General features: G+C 42.9%; 2 protein-coding genes across 14 annotated transcripts in view; both read right to left on the bottom strand.

Annotated features, from left to right (window-relative positions):
- LMO7 (LIM domain 7) overlaps nt 1-2,965 on the bottom strand; it is a 185,301-nt gene extending 182,336 nt beyond the window's left edge. For 3 of the 13 annotated variants that reach the window (XM_054011500.1, XM_054011497.1, XM_054011508.1), the window contains exons 1-2: nt 1,780-1,921; nt 1,007-1,077 (exon numbers count right to left, since the gene is read on the bottom strand). In XM_054011500.1, the coding sequence (XP_053867475.1) occupies nt 1,007-1,075 (69 nt within the window). In that variant the 5' untranslated portion in view covers nt 1,076-1,077; nt 1,780-1,921. Of the gene's footprint in view, nt 1-1,006; nt 1,078-1,775 lie in introns of all 13 variants that reach the window. The other 10 variants (XM_054011460.1, XM_054011467.1, XM_054011491.1 and 7 more) reach the window with 9 other exon arrangements.
- Nucleotides 2,966-16,713: 13,748 nt separating this feature from the next.
- Nucleotides 16,714-23,599, bottom strand: part of LOC128838187 (ubiquitin carboxyl-terminal hydrolase isozyme L3-like) — a 28,474-nt gene continuing 21,588 nt past the window's right edge. The window contains exons 4-5 of the mRNA XM_054030214.1: nt 19,147-19,205; nt 16,714-16,940 (exon numbers count right to left, since the gene is read on the bottom strand). Coding sequence (XP_053886189.1) covers nt 16,857-16,940; nt 19,147-19,205 — 143 coding nt within the window. The 3' untranslated portion in view covers nt 16,714-16,856. The remainder of the gene's footprint in view (nt 16,941-19,146; nt 19,206-23,599) is intronic.

Raw genomic sequence — 23,599 nt, 5'->3', positions numbered from 1 at the left:
ACTTTGCAATTGTATGTCAGGGATAAACTACACCAATCGCATTACTCACTGTAATTCACACTGGCAATATGCACACTCTAGATCACCCGCTGAACAACCCTCCCTTTACATACTGTTCTGCACAGTGACCACAGGCATAAGCTAGAGAAGTCTTGGTATCAGTCTATACATAAACAAGTTCTATTAACCAAGAATCCGAGTTTACAACTCACACAGACACAGGTTATCCATAATTTCCGGGAGACTGGTGGTGGGCGGGGGAGGTGTGATTAGATCAAGCTGTCCCAGGAAAAGAACGAAAAAAGTTTAAATAGTAATTACAGGAGTAAAGCTCTGGTATCCTTTGATGGAAGGGTTTGTTTTTGTTTTTAAAAAGTTTAAATGGTTATGAGACACGGAAGCTTTTAATAACACATTCTACCTATAATAAACTGCAACTATTCATGAAGTTAGAAAGTTTGTAAGCAAGCCTTTTGCAGGCCAAGCTTCCCTCAACTACCCGCTAAAACAAATACATTTAAAAAAAAAACACACACACACACACACACACCTTCGGTTCACAGCGTAGCTTCTCTTCAGTTACTTGCTCTGAACTCGCAGCCCTCACAAACCAAGTGGGTCAGACAACCTCAGTCCTGCCCACAGATGCAGCCTTCTCCCCCCGTCCAGGCTTTGAGCTCATCAGATTCTCTACTAGAAGAATGTGGACCCTATTGTTTCCTTTGAAACGCCCAGCCAGCATCAATGGAAAACAAACAAACCGCGTGGAAAGGCCGGGAGCAGGGATACCTTCACCTTGAAGAGCAGTGGGCATTTCTTTCTCCAGCAGTTAGAGACCGACAAACGCTAAAGTTTACAAGCACCTAAGCTCCATCAGCGCTGGACGCCACCTTATCAGCGAAGGGGAGTCCCCAGATCTATGGGGAATGTTTAGCAGCTAGTGTATAAGACCCAAGGTATAAAGCAAGGCAACCACTCAAGACAATTAAAAAAAAAATCCTCTCACCTCCACCCATCTCTGAGCTTCAGCAAAAGCTACATCGCAGCTGCCCTCGGCATCTTCTCGCCCCTCCATGGCTGGGAACCAAGAGAAAAGGGGTGGGGAAGCGAGAGATCAGTGGCAACCCCCAGCAACGCCGCCGCTCCGGTGGGACTGGAGCTGGAGACAGCCTCCGGCGCTCCGCTAGGGCTTTTGAACGCTCCCGTCAGCTCCTCCCCGCCCCCTCCCCGGGAGTTTGGGAAGGCTCCGAAAACCACAACAATCTGAAGAAGCCGCTGTCTCGAGACCAAATCCGCGTCACCCCGAGGCAGCCAAGCGAGAGGCGGAGGGAAATTTGGTTGAACCGCATTTCTCTCCCCGTCGCCAGCACCCCCAGCATGTCAGCCAGCCTCTGGCAGCTGCTTCAGCCCTGGGGCCGCGAGCCGCCGCCTCCTCTCCGCGGGGGAACGAACTCGCTACGCCCGGGTTAGGGGTTCAGCTCCGCGTGCCCCGGGATGAGTGTCCGGAAAGGCCGGGGCTGGGACGTGCCCGCCGCAGCCCAGTTCCCCCGCGGCAGCCTAACTGGAGCGGGGGCGCGGAGGGGCTCCCCCCACAGCCGGAGCAGCGGGGCCCTGGCTGGCTGCGTGCGCCCAACCCGCGCCCCGCTTAGCGGCTCCGACACGCACCGGGGATAGCTCCCGACAGCTGCACCACCCGGCGCCGCTCGCCACCCACAAATGCCGAGCGGGGACTGAACCTCGCCCGGCTCTCGCTTTCCCAACCGCGCGGCTCTTACCTGCCGCTACTCGCCCGGACCGACTCTCCCCCGCTGCAGCGCAGTCTGGCGGCTCCGCTCTTCACGCCCTGGCTCCGAGCGTCCCTCCCTCTCCCGGGACGCAGCGGCCCGACCCCACCTGGCGGCAGGTAAAAGAAGCGCCCCCGAAGGACGCGCCGGCCTCGCCTTGGCACCTTGGCTGGGCCGCGCCGCGCCTGCGGTGCTCTGCAGCGCCCCCTCTGCGCGCCGCGAGCGGAGGGAACGGGCTCGCGGAGCGAAGCGGGGATAGCTCCCGAACTAGCCCAGCAAGTAGCCTTCCTCCCCCCACCTTCAGCCGAGTGCCCACGTGGAGAGACCCTGAGTGCCCTCCAGTTTACTATAGGCACAGGGCGCATCTTTCTCCTAAAGTCCTTAAAAGGAACATCAGCCTCCCTTGCGCGGCTTGGAGAGCCACAGAACCCCTGGGGTCTTTCCTAAGAGCAGAGGTGTGCCACTGCCTCCTTGGCCAAAAAAAAGTCCACCCCCAGCCCAAGCACTGCCGGGCGGGACTCCAAGCACGGATTATTTGTTTGGATTCCTTTCGCTTGAAATGGTGCTAAATTGTTAGCTACTGTTAAACCCTCATCCACTCTTCCAAAAAGCCCAAAGTGCAGATGCGTAGGGCCTATGTCACTTATCACCAGTGGGAGCTGAGCTAGGGTTAGGATACAGATTGCAATGATTGTTCCTGTTGAATCTGAGAGAGTAAGGACTTTTGTGGCAGTCCAAAGGGAAGGGGAAGGCATTCTGTATTGTCTCTATGTCAGTCACTCCCTGTATTGTCTCTAAAGGCACAAGTAAAAATGCCAGAGGCAAGATTCCAGTATCCTGGGACCACCACCCCCTGCTTTTTAAATGGAGAGGTTTTTCCCTTTTAGCTCTCATTGATACATAGCGACTCTTTGAACTCCTCCAGTTAGAGTGGACACAGGGTCAGCCTTAGGGAAAATGGTGCCCTGGGCGAACTTGTAATTTGGCGCCCCTAGACTCCGTGAGCACCCCCCTCATTGCCCTTGGCCCCCATGGCTCCTAATCACCTCTGGGTCCTGCTGCCTCCCCCTAATGCTTAATTTGAATTGAAAGAGATGCCAGGGCTCAGTCCCAGCATAAATTAAGCACTGGCTGGGTGGCTGGAGAGTAGTAGCTGCTGAGTAGGCGCCCCGCTCTGAAGGCAACACCACCGCCAGCAGCAGCGCAGAAGTAAGGTGGCATGGTATATAGTGTATTGCTACCGTTACTTCTGCACTGTTGCTGTGACTTGAGGTTCCTGCTGCTTGGCCTGCACGTAGGAACTGCATCTTGCCAGAGCCCAGGGCTCTCCTGGAGCCCTGTGGCCACTCCTGGCTCACCAGGGGTGCCATTTCAGATTGGGGGGACAACTTTATCCGTGATTCCAGGGGCAACTTAAGCCCCTGAAAACTGTTTTTTTAGCAGATAACATCTTAGAAATTAGCTGACCAAAGCTCTGTATCTAATTCCTATAGAAAGAAAGGGGAAATACATATACAAACACCAATTAAACCATATTTTAAATGTATATGCAAATTTAGAACAATCAGGAGATAATACAGGAAGATAGCCCAATCCCAAACCTTGAAGTATCAGTTCTGGAGCTTTAACAATCAATTGTTTTTCACTCCACTAAAAACGCATTTACTTAATTTTAACATACTCAATTAAGGATTTTTTCCCTCTTTTATTAAGAAGGGGAAATTTATTTTTCTAATTATTTTGGCATTTATCTGATCACAATCATATACGTGACTCACTAACGTTTGACTCCATCATTACTATTAGTATCAGTCTTGGAACCACATTTATTTTTGTACAAATTTTAAGGTATTTTACAGATATAACTAAAAGTACAATTTGAAAATAAGCAACCTTCATCTTCCTAGTACAGGGGTGGGCAAAGTTTTTGGCCCAAGGGCCACATCTGGGTATGGAAATTGTATGGCGGACCATGAATGCTCATGAAATTGGGGGTTGGGGTGCGGCTCTGGGGTGTGGCCAGAAATGAGGAGTTCAGGGTGTGGGAGGGGGCTCTGGGCTGGGGCAGGGGGTTGGGATGCAGAGGGAAAGGGGGAATGAGGGTTCCAGCTGGAGGTGCGGGCTCTGGGGTGGGGCTGAGGGGTTGGGGGTGCAGGAGGGTGCTCCGAGCTGGAACCGAGGGGTTCAGAGGGTGGGATCGGGGTTGGGGCACGGGAGGGGGTCAGGGGTGCAGGCCCTGGGCAGCGCTTACCTCAAGCAGCTCCCAGAAGCAGCGGGACCTCGGATCCTGCTCCCCAGCGGGAGCTTGAGGGCTGGATTAATATGTCTGGAGGGCTGGATGTGGCCCCCGGGCCGTAATTTGCCCACCCCTGTCCTAGTGTCTAAAGTTATGTGTTTAGCTAATTTATTTTTAAGCTGGCACTGCTAAGGTTTGTACAAGCTAAATTTACATTCTAGAAGGATACTATTAGTAGGTTGTACCACTTTAAATAATGAATGACAAAGCACAATATGGTAATAAAAGTAATAATGATAATTACTCCAGCCAGGACAGGTTAGGCATTTTAGAACTCACTACTCAAATAATTAAATTTAAGCATAAGAGAGAAATAAAATTATGAAATGCACAGACCAGTCAAAAACTAAAATAAAATAACAGTACTGTAATCCTTAATGAACTTTGAAAGAATAAAATTACAGAGAATATATGTGCATTGCATATTTTGAAAGGAAGTACCAAGAAGTAACAACAATAATAATAATACAAAAGTGCATGTGAGAGAGATTGTGTGTTGGGGGGATTGTGCAAGGGAGACTGTGTGTGTTTTGGGGGAGTGTATGTGAGACAGAGTATGTGAGTGTTGGGGAAGTGTGTGGGAGCGTGCGTGTGTGTGAGCATCATTTTGAGAGAGTGTGTGTTGGGGAGTGGTGAGAGAGAGCATGTGAGTGTGTTGAGGGGAGTGTGTGAGAGAACGTGCGTGTGTGTGTGTGCATGTGAGAGACAGTGTGTGTGTGTGCCTGAGTGAGTGTGTCAGTACGCTATGTCTTTAAGAAAGCACTCAGAGTCAGGAGCGTAAAGGCTTGTTCAGACAGCAGCAGCCACTGGCAGCTCCCACTCCAGACCCAGAGAGGCAGCAACACAGACAGGTTCCCCCTCTCCTGCCATCCAGCTCAGTGGAGACTGGGTACATGGGTGGGGGGAGGGGCAGACCCCGACATCAGCCCTCCCCTCCATCCCTGCTGCTCTGCACAGCAGACAGGATGCTCCCAGTGATCAGCTTGGCCAGGAGGAAGTGGGGGAACAGGAGCAGTGGCTGCACAAGGCAGTGGAGTAGGGGGAGGAAGGCCATCCCTGTTCCAAAGGAGTCACCTGGCTGTTTGTCCAACTGCCCCCCTGCAGCTCGGGTTCCTTTGCCCTCTCCAGATGCCTCTGCTCGCCTGCCAACTGTCTCTGTAAGCCCAGCTGGCTCTTGGTGGTCAGGTGGGACTCAGGCACTAAATTCTGTGTACGGAGTCCTCTGGAGCAGGGTCTGGGACAACACCCAGCCCATCCACCCCTAAGCAGGTCCTGAGTAGACATTTTCCATTTCTTTAATTTAGGTTATATTTCATACACTTAATCATTAGTGTAATGTTGTGGAGGTGAGGGTTTTAACTGTTGATATCTGAGGAAGGGGAAGGGCTTTTTACCACTTATATTAGATAGGATTTGAATTCTGTACTGGAGTCTGAACTGCTCATTTTATACACACAATGATTACGGTGCATGTTCCAGTAGCAAGCTTCCCTACAGTTTCACCACTATGCTTCAACCCTGACCTATAGGAATCCCCTTAAGCGATAGAAGGGAGTTAATTTGCTTGGTGTGTCTACTAAGGTTATGTGTATCCTGCAATGTAAGGTAGGGGTTAGTAGGTCTTGAGCCCATGGACCCTGAGCTGGAAAGCCCAGGGCTTGAGTGTCCACACTAATTGGTGATCCTAAGGTTTAGACTTTCTGGACCCAGGCCCCAAACCCATGCTCCAGCCTCTAAACCAGGGGTCGGCAACCTCCGGCACGCAGGCCAGGCCAGTTTGTTTACCTGCCACATCCGCAGGTTCGGCTGATCGCGGTTCCCACTGTTCACGGTTCGCCGGTCCGGGCCAATTGGGGCAGCGGAAAGCGGCGCGGGCTGAGGGATGTGCTGGCCGCTGCTTCCCGCTGCCCCAATTGGCCCAGACCGGCGAACCGTGGACAGTGGGAGCCGCGATCGGCCAAACCTGCGGACGCAGCAGGTAAACAAACTGGCCCGGCCCACCAGGGGGTTTACCCTGGCGAGCCCCATGCCAGAGATTGCCGTCCCCTGCTCTACACTGTAGTAAGCAGACTTGAATCAGGCCACCATATCACAGGCTTCTGAGCTCCCTCCCTAGCTGTGGCCACTTGCTGGCCCGAGTCAGACAGAATTGTATACAGACGGAAGGTGAGTTTGGGCTCGAGCTCAAAAAGGAGCCCAGTCTTCCATTGCAGTGTAAACATATCCTCCGTGATTGGAGTCTGCTGATGCTGCCAACAGTAATACACGTCATAATGTCCATTGATCTATTTTGCCCCTCTACCTTCCCCTCTCCTGCCCATATATTCTCCTTGCTGTTTCCTGATCCAGTGATTCTATAATCTTTCCTCTCTTCTCACAAAATCTTCTATAGTTCGACTTTCCACTTGCTCCTGAATTTGGCTCTCTAGGGTGCTGTGCTCTGGTCTCTGTGGTAACTACATACAACTGTTCTAGATAGAACTATGCTCAGAGATGTCCCTGGGCAGTTTCCCTACTGTTCTTCTATAGAGAGCAGGCACATTCATTTGCCACTCCAACTGGAGGCTGGTGTGGGGATCAAACCAAACTGCTCATTTCCAGTTCAGCAATTTGCAAATCTACCATCGTATCAGAAAACATGTTCATCTGGGTAAAGGGGAGATCTGTATGTAGAATGGTGGTCTTATTTGAAACCCTGTATCCATTAGAAAATGTGCAATCTTTTGGGAAATCGTTGTTTGAAATTTCCTGACATTTAAAATTACCTTAAAATTACATGTATGCTATTTTTTGCACTTAATTTTCAGTTACACTTTTTTAACATAGTTTTTCTATATGCAAAAAAGTTTAATTGGTGTTGTATCTCATTCATATTTTGCCAGTGGCTGACAGAATGCTGCACATCCATCAAGGTTTTAGATTTAAATACATTTAAGAACTCAGTTGTAAACCAAGCATAAATAGTAATCATTTAAAGCTAGATCTTACAAAGTACTGTGAATCCTCAGCTCTTATTAATTGTTAACAAATAGACTAACTCATGGTAGTATGGCTAGTCTGAAAGCAGTAAAACTTCCTTAGATAAAAGTTTTTGCAGTATACATAAATGAAATCCATACTAGACGCACAATATTATTGTTAGGAGAGAGAGAAATTCCAACAATTTTTACTGAAATATGTTTGCTTGTAAAAAGCGTACTTGGATTTCAATCAGTTGCATATTGAAAAAAATCAAATTGCCTGCCTCAAGCTATTATGAGCTTCTTTCTAATATATCTACTATGAAATCTGATCCCTTACATTCAAATCTATGATACACAAATTGGATTTTTAGCATACCTATTCATGCTTCTGTTTGACTAGCATTGGTACAACTTCACTAAAGTTAGCAAATTGTCCTAATTCACAGATCATAATTATAAATGTAATTTTGGCTGCTCCACAAAATGTATTTGATCTATGGCTGTAAACTAGATCAAGGTTTTAGATGCACAGGCAACATTTCTCACAGAGGCTTTTTATGATGGTAACAGGGTAGCTGGTAGAAAATGGGGCATTAATAAACAAGTACCTGATGTGTCACTTTTCCTCATTTCAAGCTGGGTGAACAGCAAGAGGCCTGTAGTGGGACGACAGATAATTTGCACCATGTAAACCAAATACAAGTACCTGCATCTGTTCATTTTTTAAAAGATTTCTTTTCTTTATTGAAATTCTCACTCAATAAAAGACCAGTTTGACAGTCTTTTGGATCAAGCTGCCTTTTATACTGCATGTTGGACACTTTCTCTTTGCTGGCAAACCAGACATGCTACCTTTGCCCATATCGCCCAAGCAACTTTTTGGGAGAGTGCCACAGTACACTCCCCCAAGAACACTCACCACAGAACAACTAGGTTGCCATTTTAAGAGGTAAAGCAGTTCCATCCCAGTCATCACACATTGGGAACACAGGGCAATAGCAGTTTATATACGCTGAGATTTTGAATAGTGAAAGAAACTGGCATTGATGCCACACTAATAGGACAAAGGCTCTTGAGGCAAAGGTGACTTAAAACATAGGGTAAGATTATGGTTTCAGCAACTAACAGGATACAACAGGGTGCTTCAGGAATGAGTGGAATCAACTAGGTAATGCCATCTAGAGGTATATCTTCTTTACCCAAAGGACCAGAATAATACCTAGCCAAAAACTCAGTTGTTTCAAGCCCTAGGAACATCTTTTGTTGCAGCAAGCAGTAAAAGGAGAACAAATGGTTCCTACACTTCACCTGTGCCACACTGAACTCAGTAGAAATAGCTTCACTCAGGCATCAGGTCAGAAACAAGCTTTAGAGTAATAGCAGCAGTGGCCCTAAACACCTTAAGGGTGAAGTTGCTACAAGCAATGTGGCAGAATTTAGGGACATTGATTCATGGAACAAATTCCAACACAAGAGTATTCTCTAGGTTTGCTGAAGCATCTTCAAATTTTCTACACTCAGAATTTGGGCTTTCTAAAGGGAAGTTCACATGCTTGTGTTGTTTTGGTTACTGTAATATTTACAATTATTACTGATATGTCTCTTCCAGTTACATTACATGTAGCAAAATGCAAAAATTATGGTACAGGAGAAAAAGGTACAAATATTACAGAGCTGTTGCAGGAATTGAAGCTGAAAGTCCAAACTGTTTAACTTCAAACTTACCATTGGCTCTGGACAATGAAATAAGAGGTAGTAATCTATGTATGGATTCAGATAATGTATTGTCACCCACTAGAAATATGTCACACATGGTGGTTACAGAGTCGATACTCCTGATAGTTCTCTTATGTGAAGCAATTTCATGGAGTAGGGGCTTTGTACCATTACAGCTAGAATCATTATGCACTTGTGCTGTGTGACACATTTCTGTAGCATGACTTCTGCCTATGTAGGTAGCCATTTCAGATTCCACTACCAATGAAAAATGCAAAGCAGTTTTCTTTCACAATCTGAGTGAAATGTATGTTCAGGATGGAACTAGGGGTAATAAACAATGAAGATGATACCACACTGTGACAGAATGTACCCCTGTATTCACACCCTACACTATTGTAATAATCTTTGTACAAAGTATGCTGTGACAATGACAGACTGGTCAAGCAGTGAATGGCCCATACCAGCTTAACAGGAGGTATTGCAATGATAAACAGGGCCATTCCTTGCAGCTAGTTATCAAAGACATGTGAATGGAATAGAAACTATAATAGGTTTGCTTATATTGTTAGAGAATGAAAGGGTAGACGCTAATTGTAGTTATCTACATTTACCTATATTTTGTTAGAAGTTTAACAATGTGATCTAATTAGCTTGTAGATGCTAAAGTTCTGTTCCTGTCTCATAATGCTTCATGACTATATTCTATTGATTCAGAGATCCAAAAGGGATATTATCATTTAGATGGAACTTGTGGTGTAATAATATTATTGTCCTAATTTCTCTTTGAAATGTGTAACTCCACATGGTAAACTACCCGTGAACTGTTTAAATGGTTAATTGCTGTATGCTAATGAATACAACTAGTTACCTATGCATAGGAAACAGAGATTAGCTTCAAAGCAACAATATACATTACCTATTCTTCATCCAAGACAGGCCCTGCTCTGACGATGGCTGGCTGCAACCATAAAGAACGATTCCGGCCTGATCCTCTTTATCTCAGATCTACTTAAACTTTGACAGGGGAAGTCTAAGTAACCAGACTGAGTTCTCCAGGTTACTCTAGATTCACCCTGAAATTCTCATGGAAGAATTTGAACCAATTCTGCACATGGTCTACCTATTGGATTATAACCTTTTAAACTGATTCCAGAAAGACTTTTACAAATCAGCAGCCTCACCATATCTGCTATGAAACTGACCTAAGAACTTTACTCATATCTGTAGGTATATTGATCTTTGAACCATAGCAACTCTCTTCTTTCTTTTAATGAATAAATCTTAGATTTAGTTAAGAAGTGGGGCTGTTGATTAATTTCAGTTAACTCATGCGATTAACTCAAAAAATTAATTGTGATTAATCACAGTTTTAATTGCACGGTTTAACAATAGAATACCAATTGAAATGTATTAAATATTTTGGGTGTTTTTGTAGATTTTCATATATATTGTATTCTGTGTTGTAATTGAAATCAAAATGTATATGATTTTTATTACAAATATTTGCATTGTAAAATGATAAACAGAAGAAATAATATTTTTCAATTCACGTCATACAAGTACTGTAGTGCAATCTCTTTGTTGTGAAAGTGCAACTTACAAATGTAGATTTTTTTTATTACATAACTGCACTCAAAAACAAAACAATGTAAAACTTTAGAGCCTACAAGTCCACTCAATCCTACTTCTTATTCAGCCAATCGCTAAGCCAAACAATTTCGTTCACATTTATAGGAGATAATGCTGCCCTTTTCTTATTTACATCACCAGAAAGTCAGTACAGGCATTTGCATGGCACTTTTGTAGCTGGCATTGCAAGGTTTTTACGTGCCACAAATGCTAAATATTTGTATGCTCCTTCATGCTTTGACCACCATTCCAGAGGGCATGCTTCCATGTTCATGATGCTCGTTAAAAAAAATGTGTTAATTAAATTTGTGGCTGAACTCCTTGGGGGAGAATTGTATGTCCCCCACTCTGTTTTACCCACATTCTGCCATATATTTCATGTTATAGCAGTCTCGGATGATGACCCAGCACACTGTTCATTTTAAGAACACTTTCACTGCAAATTTGACAAAATGCAAAAAAGGTACCAATGTGAGATTTCTAAAGATAGCTACAGCACTCAACACAAGATTTAAGAATCTGAAGTGCCTTTCAAAATCTGAGAGGGACGAGGTGTGGAGCATGCTTTCAGAAGTCTTAAAAGAGCAACACTCCGATGTGGAAACTACAGAAGCCGAACTACCAAAAAAGAAAACCAACCTTCTGCTGGTGGCATCTGACTCAGATAATGAAAATGAACATGCGTCGGTCCGCACTGCTTTGGATTGTTATCAAGCAGAACCCTTCATCAGCATGGACGCATATCCCCTGGAATGGTGGTTGAAGCATGAAGGGACATGTGAATCTTTAGCGCATCTGGCACATAAATATCTTGCGACACCGGCTACAACAATGCCATGAGAACACCTGTTTCTCACTCTCAGGTGACATTGTAAACAAGAAGTGTGCAACATTGTCTCCTGCAAATGTAAACAAACTTGTTTGTTTGAGTGATTAGCTGAACAAGTAGCACTGAGTGGACTTGCAGGGTCTAAAATTTTACATTTGTTTTATTTTTGAATGCAGTTTTTTGGTACATAATTCTACCTTTGTAAGTTCAACTTTCATGAGAAAGATTGCACTAGAGTACTTGTATTAGATGAATTGAAAAATACTATTTCTTTTTTTTTTTTGCAGTGCAAATATTTGTAATAAAAATAAATATAAAGTGAGCACTCTACACTTTGTATAATGTATTGTAATTGAAATCAATATATTTGAAAATGTCAAAAACATCCAAAATATTTAAATAAATGGTATTTTATTATTAATAGTGCAATTAATTGTGTGTTTAATCGCAAATAATTTTTTAATCGCTTGACAGCCCTATTCATAAGAATTGGCTGTAAGCATGTATTTGGGTAAGATCTGAAATATTCATTGACTCGGTGGGCAATGTGTCCGGTCCCTTGGATTTGGTAGAACTTTAAGTATGCTGAATAAGATTTTTAATAATATTTCACTCTACTAAACTTGCTGTCTGGATGGGAGCTAAAAGCTGGATTGCTTAAAGGGGACTGTAGTTTGGATTCTTGGTAACTAATGTGGTAATACAGAAGCTGTTTGGTTACTGGCTTGGTGAATCTAATTATAGAATAAACCACCAATATTTTGGGATTGTCTGCCCTATTCCTTGCAGTTTGCCCTAAATAAGCATTCTCAGTGTGGCCCCTCTGGGCACTACGTCACATTTGCCTTGTAAGGTATCATTTGAAAACTCATAATTTGCTGATCGGTATCATCCTGATAAAATATGTGTGGCAACATTGTATATGAAGTTATAAGATTCTGCTGTATGGGGTTAACACGTGTTCCAAACTGAGGTTGGCAAACAGGTCTGTCTTAAACAATGGAATGGGTGGCCTGCTTAATTTGCCTTTAAGCAGTAAACAGAGTAATCAAGCAAGAAGGGAAACAAAGGAAGCTCAAACAGGTGATAAAAAGCAGCATGGAACATCCTTCCACACAGACATTTTGTCTCCTGGCACCCAGCTGGAAACGTTTTTTGAGAGGGAATTAAACTATAAAAAGGAGGGACAAACAGCCCGAGGGACCTTCTTCTCTCTCCCTGCCCATTGCAGTCATTGAATCTTTGTTGGGCTCTGAGAAAAGGGGTCCTGACCTATGAAGTTTGGTCAGTAAGACTACTGAAAGCATGTGGTGAGAAAACTTTGCTTTGAATTTAACAGTTTAAACACGAGTTGTTTTATTTTTCTTGTTACCATTTCTGATTTTTATGCCTCATTGTACTCACTTAAAATTTCTCTCTTTGGAGTTAATAAACCTGTTTTACTGTTTTATCTAATCCAGTGTATTTAAATTGAAGTATCTGAAAAAATATTTGAAATAAGTTGGCATATTATTTTTACAGAAATAACATACCTAACACTTTGTATTGTCCAGGAGAGGAATGGGCAATACAGGACCAGGTGTGTGTTGGGGTCACCCTGCAGTATAACCAAGGCTGGTGAGAGCCAGACTGTAACCCAACTGTGGCTGGCAGGCTTCAGTTTCACAGATACTCAGGGTATGGCTTGCATGCTGGAAGGTGTTTGTGAATGACCGAAGTGGGAGCTACTTCAGCAAGGCATTGCAAGGCATCCAAAAATGCAGGGCAGAGGTGACACAGCTGCTCATTAATCTAGATTATACCCTGGTATGTCACAATCTGAGTGAAATGTATGTTCAAAAAGGAACTAGGGGTAATAAGCAATGAAGATGATACCACAACTACAAGGAAGCCTTTGCCTTTCCACACTCTTCTAGACACATTGATCTAATATCTGACATTCAGTAGTTCCAATAAAGAGAATCTAAAAAAGGGCGAGTCTGGAGTCACTTGCAGTAGAGCAGTGGTTCCCAAACTGGGGTTCATGAACCCCTGGGGGTTCACGAAATGTTACAGAGGGTTCTCGGGGGAAAACTTCCCTAATGGTGGACAGAGCTGTCCCTAGGGACCCCGGGCAGCACGGGGCTAGCAGCCCGGAGCCCTGGACTTCCAAGAGCTAAGCAGATCAAAGTAAGCATATCTATCACACTGAGGAGATTTAAACTTCAAGACTCCTTATAAGAAATGGAAAGGGAAGTGGATATTTTTTGCTGTTTTTAAAATTAAATAGGCAGCTAGTACTGTTTTTTAAATTATTATGAAGAACAAGTTTAAGCTTTGTTGTAACGTGCGTTGTTTGCTGGACTGCTCAAGACCTGATTGCTTGTGTAGGAGGAACTCTTTGAGTTGGATTCTTAAATACCTTTATGCTGTTTCACATCTGATACTCCTTGATGAAACATAGGAACCTTGTTTTATAACAGGCTTATTCAAAGTCATACAAGCTACGAAAGTGAGATCTTGGAACAGTGTTGCCATTTTCATAATGTAATAAAAATACTGTAATGATAAATAATAATTAATAGTGTGTAATAAGCATGTCATAAAAACAAATTTTATATTTCCAAGATCACTGCTTTTATAATTTATACTCAGGTAAAGGAGAAAATCCCTGGAAATATTCATTTTTAGGAGGGGGTTCGTGAGACTTGTCATTTTAGTGAAAGGGGTTCACAGGTTGTTAAAGTTCGGGAACCACTGCAGTAGAGTAAGCAGACTTGCATTGAGACTAATACAAGTATTTGTAAAGTTTGCCTTGTCAGCTACATTTGTATGGTATGTTTCCACATTTGGAGAGGATGGCAGTATGACCCTGTATGGAATCTGGGGAACACTTTAGGATATTATGAATACCCCTACTGTAAAATTGCAATGAGTTGTGCCAGATGTGCCATGTAAGGTATCTGCAAAAATGTTATACTTCCCAAGTATGATAATCATGTTTGTATGATCTTTGTATTGTAAATTATAAATATGTATGGTAGGTCTGTAGTTCCAAACTTGTGCTGTGCATCTGGGTGACACCCCCGGACAGATTGGCATCAGCACTGCCTAGCCTGCTTGATGGCCTATCAAGGGACATCAACTGTACAATGAACCCATTGAAAGGGTCAGGGACTACATCTTATGACTCAGCAAGACATGCAAGGACATGCCTATGGAGAGAACTCTAAGGCCTTTCAATGCCATTTTCAAGAATGAGATTAGGGAAAATACATCTTGACAATGTTAAAAATTGTTTTGTTGAGATGCTCTAATAAACAGCTTCATGTTTTGGAACATGGAATTGAAAGCTGGTGAGGGGCAGTCACCCTGTTGTCAGATATGCCTTTTGCCATCCCTGTGAAAATGTACCAAAATCTGGACATGCTACAAGTTTTGTAGCTCTTTGCAGTCTGCCTTGGTCTTAACTATCATTAGTAATTTTGTATCATCTACAAATTTTGCCACCTCACTGTTTACCCCTTTTTCCAGATCATTTATGAATACGTTGAATAGGACTGGTCCCAGAACAGACCCCTGGGGGACACCACTATTTACCTCTCTCCATTCTGAAAACTGACCATTTATACCTAGCCTTTGTTTCCTATCTTTTAACCAGTTACCAATCCATAAGAGCACCTTCCCTCTTATTGTCAAAAGCTTTCTGAAAATATAGTGTACACTATATCCACTAGATCCCCTTGGTCCACAGGCTTGTTGACCTCCTCAAAGAATTCTAGGAGATCGGTGAGGCATGATTTCCCTTTACAAAAACCATGTTGACTCTTCCTCAACAAATTATGTTCATCTATATGTCTGACAATATTGTTCTTTATTATAGTTTCAACCAGTTTGCCAAATCAGGCTTACGGGCCTGTAATTGCCGGGATCACCTCTGGAGCCCTTTTTAAAAATTGGCGTCACATTAGCTATCCCCCAGTCATCTGGTACAGAAGCTGATTTAAATGATAGGCTACTGAGTACAGTTAGTAGTTCTGCAATTTCACATTTGAGTTCCTTCAGAATTCCTGGGTGAATACCATCTGGTCCTGGTGACTTATTATTGTTTAATTTCTCAATTTGTTCCAAAACCTCCTCTAAGGATACCTCAATTTGGGATAGTTCCTCAGATCTATCACCTATAAAGAATGGCTCAGGTTTGGGAATCTCCCTCACATCTTCAGCCGTGAAGACCGATGCAAAGAATTCATTTAGTTTCTCGCAATGGCCTTATCCTTGAGTGCTCCTTTAGCACCTCGATCCTCCAGTGGCCCCACTGGTTGTTCAGCAGGCTTCCTGCTTCTGATGTACTTAAAAAAAAAAATTGCTATTTTTTTTTTCAGTCTTTGGCTAACTGTTCCTCAAATTCTTTTTTGGCTTTCCAAAGTGTATTTTTACATTTCATTTGCCAGTGTTTAAGCTCCTTTCTATTTTCCTCACTAGGATTTAACTTCCACTTTTTAAAGGATGCCTTTTTGCTTCTCATTGTTTCTTTTACTTTGTTGTTTAGCCACCGTGGCTTTTTTGGTTCTCTTACTATGTTTTTTAATTTGGGGTATATATTTAAGTTGAGCCTCTATTATGATGTCTTTAAAAAGTTTCCACGCAGCTTACAGAGATTTCACTTTTGGCACTGTACCCTTTAATTTGTGTTTAACCTCCTCATTTTTGTGTAGTTCCCCTTTCTGAAATTAAATGCTCCAGTGTTGGGCCGCTGTGGTGTTTTTCCTGCCACGGGGATATTAAATTTAAATATATTATGGTCACTATTACCAAGCGTTCCAGCTAGATTCACCTCTTGGACCAGATCCTATGCTCCACTTAGAACTAAATCAAGAATTGCCTCTCTTCTGGTGGGTTCCAGGACCAGATGCTCCAAGCAGTCATTTAAAGGGTCAAGAAACTTTATCTCTGCATCCTGCCCTGAGGTGACATGTACCCAGTCAATATGAGCATAATTGAAATCCCCCATTATTATTATTGAGTTTTTATTTTAATAGCCTCTCTAATCTCCCTGAGCATTTCACAGTCACTCTCCAGAGAAAAACAGCTACGGCTACTAACTGATGGTAACTTTATAGAATAAGTCTCTTCAATCTCTTTGCATTTATAACTATTGTAATGAAAACTACTTTTTGGTTTTCTGACTGACCTGAATAAGTTCTTTAAGTGTATTAATGTTAATTTATTTTTATATTAATTTATCATTAGAAAACAGTTTAAAAAACCAAGAGCCCAACATTTTGCATCTCTATTGTTGTTCATCAACGTACAATGTACTCCCCTGAAATGTGTCTGAATTCATGCATTCAATTCTGGTCTTCTGGTTATCTACTCTTTACTCAGTTGATGAACTGGGAAGAAATATCATAGGGAATAATTCAGAATAACTAAAAGGAAATATGAAAGTCAAGTGCATGAAAGATCTTTGGTGTGTATATGTAAGATACAGGAACAAGCAACAAGATGCAGTAAAGACTAATTCAAGATTTAATCCACCATATGCTCAAATTCATCAACATGTTAGTGAAAGTATCAAAAGTCATACATAATATATGGCAATATTTTTATTTTGTTACAATATATTAGTGGTGCAGCTTTTCCAAATGGGATAATTAAGCTGCAGACAGAGCAATTGCATTAAATCTTAATTCTTCTGGGTCACGTTCCATGAACTTCTTGCAAACTTCTACTGCAGCCTATTTAAAAAATAAGATATGAAAACACACAATTACTAATTATTATATAAAACACACTATTACTAAAAACAAAAAAGCAGTCAGCACATGAATTAAATACAGTATTGTAACTATGATTTACAGCAGTTATGTCCCTCGTGATTCTTTCACTTTCTGCACAAACTTTATCAATGTGTCAAACTGAACTGGAATTAATTTCTGATCTGAGTTGACATTGCTAAATATTACTTGCTGTGCCCAATGTAAGTGTTTTGAACTTCAAGAACTATGATGATTTATATAGTTGTTGCATCTAACAGTCTGGAACATTATGGGTTACATTTCAAAAGTCGAGGCAGTTGGATAATTCTCTCTGCACGTTTGCCTTTAGTAGTACTGCTGCATTCAGAAACTTTTCTCCTTCACCTAAAGATGTCACTGAACTCTTAAGCAACATCACCAGCTTTATATGTTGGGAAAGTGGAAGACTGTAAATAACTCCTGTGTCTAATCTAGACTGAGAGTGCACCACACAGTGCTTGTTATTTCACACACACAGTGTATAATTTAAGAAAAAGTGGCTTTAGACAGCTTAAAGAAAGCAGCCTGTGTGTCTCCTGCCTCTTGCGTCCCCAAAGGTTATGTAAAGTGACCATAAATTTTAGATCTCTATGCATGGTGTACTCCTGGGGGAATTCTGCACCACTGCACAATGCAGAATTTTGCAGAAATTAATGTTGCGTGTGCAGAATTTTCTTTTCCCCCCACAGAAATGGGCTGCAGAGATGTTAGCCACCGCTAGGGGCCACTGGACCCAGCAGAGCCCAGGTCACAAATAGAAGACAAGGATGAGGGGGGAGAGGGTGGGAGCTGGAGGATTCCCAGCAGCTGCAGTTCCCAGTACCCCCTGAAAGAAAGAGGCAGTGGTGCACAGGAAACTCCGTGCAAGCCTGGGACCCAGCATCATCAGGCTGTTTCTCCATCTGGATCCCTAGGGTCTAGGAGAGTAGGCTCTGTGAATGTCTGGGGGAGGGTGTCACAGACTGGGGTTCAAAAGTGCTAGTGGGGAGATAGACTGGGGCGTGGGCCTCAGGAGCTAGTGGGGTGACAGCATTGAGCCAGGCGCTGAATGGGAAGGAGGATCTAGGGCCACATGGGGAAGGGGCATAGGGGAATGCAGGGCTACATGGGGAAAGGAGCAGATGTGGCTGACTGAATGGGAGAGGCTTACGGTCAGCCAGAATCTGCATGGGGGAGACTCCTCAAGTCCCTAACAATCCCTACCCCACCCAAAGGAAACTGTTCCATATTTCTCCTACCCATGCCCAACAATCTTTCAGGTTCACTCCCAGGCTTTTCCCCTCTCCCTCAGCTCCTCCATTACCACTGACTACCCCAAGCCTTTACCACTGCTTCTGATGGGTGTGGGAAATACATTTCTGTAGTGTGGTTTAAATGAATTACTCAAAGTTCTGTATTAATATGGATAGTAAGGAATCTGTTTTTCAAAAAATATTTCCTGAATCATTTTTGTCATCTGTATTGTTACAGACATACTTGCTGACAGGTATTTTGAAATAAATTACCAAAATAATTGAAACTGGCATGATTATATTGTGTTATTTTCACAAAATATGCAGAATTGCTCAGAATTTTAAAGTACTGTGCACAGAATTATTAATTTTGTGGTGCAGAATTCCCCACAGGAGTAGTACATTAAATCAGCAATGAGCAAGTATGTTTAAGACAAAAGAGGTTAGAAGGGAATAGGTAGAATACAAATTTTGGGGGTTGAGAACAAGGGCAAAGACTATAAATGCTGGAAGAGAGTGCACCCTTTGTTAGCATGGCATCTCTCAAATTATAAAGGGAAGAAAAATAATATTCCTTCACCCAAAAGTCCTCAGAGACTGGTCGTTTCAGGACTCCCCCATCACGTATGCATGGTTTGAGAGCAGCAGAAGCATAGGAACACCTCAACATGGGAGAAAAAGCAACCTGATCTATGGGCATGGTACCCGTACAAGATTTCTGCTCAAGCAGCTCGTCTGCCATATTAAAATGTTCTGTTACATACAGAAGTAACGGCATAGGTATTCTAAAATACTCCTGGTTGAGAACTAATTAAAGGCCTTTTCTTCTTATCCCTTCCCTCACCCAACTACATACCCAGGAAGTGCATAAAGTTCAAGTTGCACAAAAACTTAAAGGATTTTTCTATTCCTACCTCTAAAAAAGTGTCATCACTAGTTTGTCCATGGTTTATTGGAAAAGGTTTGCGCCCATCTGTCGGAATACAAGCAATTATACAAAATATAATTGTAAAATGAAAACTGAAAAGCTTGTCATTTTCTCAGACAAGAACATAAACCCAAAGCATTAAATAATTCCCTCCTCATATGAGAGCATGCCACCAAGATCAGCTCAGTTTTTCATAAACTTAGCATACTAATTGTAATTCCCAACTATTCAGCACTTTCCCCTCTACACCAAGTATTTCAATAGGATTACAGTATTACAAAGAATTAGTGACAGTAAATAAAAAAACACTTTTTAGTTGAACATAGATTAAAAAAAAAAAAAAAAAAAACACACTTTCAGGCCAAGAGGAAACCTTGAGTTCTAATTATTTTGTCACTGGTAATGTTTAAGTTATTTGGGTTTTCCAAATAGCTCTTTGAAAAAAATGTAGTTATTTAGTGCATTTAGCAAAAAAAAAAAAAAAAAAAAGTTACTTACCTGTACAGAAACTGATGTTCTTTGAGATGTGTTGTGCACATATACATTCCACTTCAGGTGTATATGCGCACAATGCACCCCTGCTCTCTTCATGTGCTGAGTCAAGGACATAAAGGGGGCATGTTTACTGCCTCTCTCTCCATTCCTTCACACTTCTGTATATATAATGTCTGAAATAACAGGGAAGTGGAAGGATCATGGAATGTATATGTTACTATACATCTCTAAGAACAAGAGTTACTATACAGGTAAGTAACCGTTTATTCTCCTTCAACTGATTGTGCATATATACATTCCACTTAGATGAATCATCAGCAGTTCCCTTACAGATGACGAGACATTGGATCACCTGAAACAGACTGTAGCACCACCGAAGGCTTGAGTGATGGTAATGTCTGGAAAAAGGTATTGCTGCTTTGCAGATATCCTTTACAGGGATGTTGCTCAGAAAAGCTGATGAAGTAGATTGAGCTTTAGTAAAGCGAGCTATTGTCCTGAGAGAAGGAGGAGGAGATCTTAGGAAAGCTGTAGCACAGCTTAATGCAGTCAGAAACCCAGTGAAAAATTTGTTGAGCTGTTACTGTTTGGCCCCTAACTCTCCCATTGTAGGCTACAATAAGCCTGGGAGAGAGGCTCCGAAGGACTTAGTGCAATCCAGACACAATGCTGGAGCTCTGTGAATATCTAAGGTGTGGAGCTTCTCTTCCGCTTCGGAAGAGCAAGATTTTTGGAAATAGCACCACAAGACGAATGGTTTGATTCAGGTTGAAAGCTGAAACTGCTTTTGACAAACTTAGAGTATGGCTTATGAGAAACTATGTCTTTATGAAAAACTGTGAAAGGAAGAGAGCTAAGAGAGCATAAAGTTCCCAAACTCTCCTTTGCAGAGGTGATTGCAATTAGGAATGCCATCTTCATAGACACTAGGGATGGTGAGGCTGTCATCCTAGGTTCAAAGGAAGAACCCATTAGTCTAGAGAAGACAGGGTTAAGATTCCATAAAGGTACTGGATCAGACACATGTGGGTAGACATTGGACAAAACTTTTTAAGAAAATCTGGAAGATGGAAAACTCGTCCACTGGTGGATGCAGAGCAGATACTGCTACCAAGTGGACTCTCACAGAACTAACTGATAGGCCATAGGCCAGAAGATTTCAAGTGTAACAAATAGTCCAAAACATGTGAGATCTCTCTGTAACGGGTCAGTAAATGTTGAAATTGTGCCCAAATAGAGCCCCTTCTTCACTTCCATATGTACGTCGCTCTAGTGGATTCTTTTCTGCTGCTCATCTAGACAACCTGAAGATCTCGGGAGCACAATCTCTTGTGAGCATTCAACCAAAGTTCATCCATAACATGAGGTGAAAAGATTGGATGCATAGACTTGCCCTGGTTCTGAGACTGGGGACAAAGTTATCAGTGATCTGACTGAAAATTGATGTAGATCAATGAACCAGTACTGCCTCGGTGAGACTGGTTCCAGTAGGATTAACCCTGCTTTGTCTCTTTTCAGTTTCCTAAGCACCTTGGGAACAAGAGGAACTGCTTGGAATGCATATAGGAGATGACTTGATCAGGGGAGGAGGACAGCATCTGTGATGGAATATGGGCTGCAGCCTGTCTTGGACAAAATATCCTGCACTTGTGGTCCAGGTTGGTTGCGAAAAAGTCTATTATTGCAAACTCCCGCTGGTAGAAGATCTGGAGGAGAACGTCCTTTCTGATTGACTACTTGTGTTGATCTATGAAAATCCTGCTGAAGGAATCTGCAATTGTGTTTCTCATTCCTAGAAAATGGAATAACCTCAGGGAGACATTTCAGATACATAAATGCCATAGGTGGATGGCTTTCTGGCATAGCTGAGATGACCTTGCACCTCCCTGCCTGTTCAGATAAAACATGGTAGCTGCGTTGTCTGTAAAACTTGTATCACCTGGTTCTTGGTGGTGGACATAAACATCTTGCAGGCCTGATAAATTGCTCTGAGGTTCACATATTTATGTGGAATGAGACCTCCTGGAGTGTACAGAGAGCTTGTGCTCAAAGTTGACTAAGATGGGTTCCCCAGCTCTGGTAAACACGTCTGTAGCCAGAGTCAGTTATTTATGAGTACAGAAAGGGAACCCCTCTGCACAGTGGACTGGTGGATGGACCTGCAGACCTCGACTGACCTCATGCAGGTTTGCAAGTCCGCATGTTCAGGGAATGTTGGTCAGGCAATAAACTGCTTTATTGTAGGTGGTATAGGGACTGGTGTTCAGCTGGGCTTCATTAATGAGAAGGGCAACTCTTTCTTAAAAGACTTTAAAGCCCTCTGAAGAAGGGACTATCTGACTCCAGGGTGATGGCTTTGTCCAAGGAAGAGGATGAAATATGGGGACAGGAGGGCACATCTAGGGGTTCCTCCATAGGATCCAGTACAGCCAACCGAGGGATGGCGGAAAGAGCCTCTCTAGAGGTTTCCTGCATGGAGACTGATCTCCTGTTGGACTGTAACTCCAATGGAGGTCTAGACTCCTTTGGAGCAGGCAAAGACCTGTAGAGTCATGGAGGATACAGTACAGGAGCCTCTTTATAAGAGTACCAGTCCTGTTTCTTCTGCCTCATGTCCCTGGACAAGGTCTATGAAGTGAATGAAAAGACTTTGATGGGAATACAGGCCTCTCAGGCTCAGAGTCTAATGAGGAGATGTAGGACTCATCTGGAAAGGGAGGAGCATTCACCCTTGAGGTCTTGGGGGGGGGAGAGGGGGAACATTGTTATCAGGGAGACCATCTGGTCAGAAAAAGCTGAACGACGAGGTGATTGGAATGCCAAAGTCATAATTGGTGCCAGCGGTTGGCATAAGGTACTGTAGAGTACGTTGGCAGAATACCACACATCAACAGTGCTGACAGTGACCAAATCCAGGTTCAGCAACGGAGAGTCAGGTAACGGGACACAAAGGAGATCCCTTATGGAAAGGTAGGCTTATGGAGTTGAAAACACAAAACAGCCAGGTGCTCTTCCAGTGGAGCCAAAGGACACAGCAAAGATGTAGGCATCAGTTTCAACAACCCCAGAGGAGCCAGAGTTGACAGTGCCACCTCAGATGGAGCCAGTGAGCATCTGTGCTTATTCAAAGGCCTCAACTCAGCACCAGAGGACTTAAGCTTTGTTGTGCAGAGAAGATCAAAACATTGACTGTTTGTCCAAGTCAGAATGCTTGGATTGCTTTAAAGAGGTCATCAGGAAGGAGGAAAAGTGATGCTTCTCTCCAAATTTATGCTTCAAAGTTGAAGCTGCTGGACAAGCATTTCTCATAGTTTCAGAGTCCATCATCTTGTGATGGGAGCCTGGTTCTGGGGAGGGACACAGTTTCCTTCATGAGGTGAAATTTGAGGCAGAAATTCCTGTTTTTTAGTCCTAACAGAGGACTAATAAAAGGGAAGGAGGTACAAATAGGGCATCTATCCCTCACATGCCTCTCTCCAAGAGGAATTAAGCAGCTTCTGTGCCTATCCATGACAGGGATAATGGCCCTGCATGTGGCACACTGCTTAAAGGTTAGTGATTTTTAGCCCCAGACTACCTAAAATTATTACTGACTATACTAAGTATTCTAAGGCTAACTATACGAACGATATGAACTAAAGATTTAAAGCTGGAGAACCAAAGCAAAAACTATGAGGAGCTCCAGTTCTCACCATGGGCAGTGAGAAGGAGTTGAGAGGGAGGTGGCAGACACATTATTTTTATGTTCTCGGCTCAGTGTAAGAGGAGAGCAAGCATAATAATAATAATAATAATAATTAATTATAATAATAAATAATGGAGATATCCCATCTCCTAGAACTGGAAGGGATCTTGAAAGGTCATAGAGTCCAGCCCCCTGCCTTCACTAGCAGGACCAAGTACTGATTTTGCCCTAGATCCCCAAGTGGCCCCCTCATGGATTG

This window comes from Malaclemys terrapin, chromosome 1 (assembly GCF_027887155.1).
Source record: "Malaclemys terrapin pileata isolate rMalTer1 chromosome 1, rMalTer1.hap1, whole genome shotgun sequence".
NCBI lineage: Eukaryota > Metazoa > Chordata > Testudines > Emydidae > Malaclemys > Malaclemys terrapin.
The sequence above is the reverse complement of the archived record's forward strand: the minus strand, read 5'-3'. Positions and strand labels throughout refer to the sequence as shown.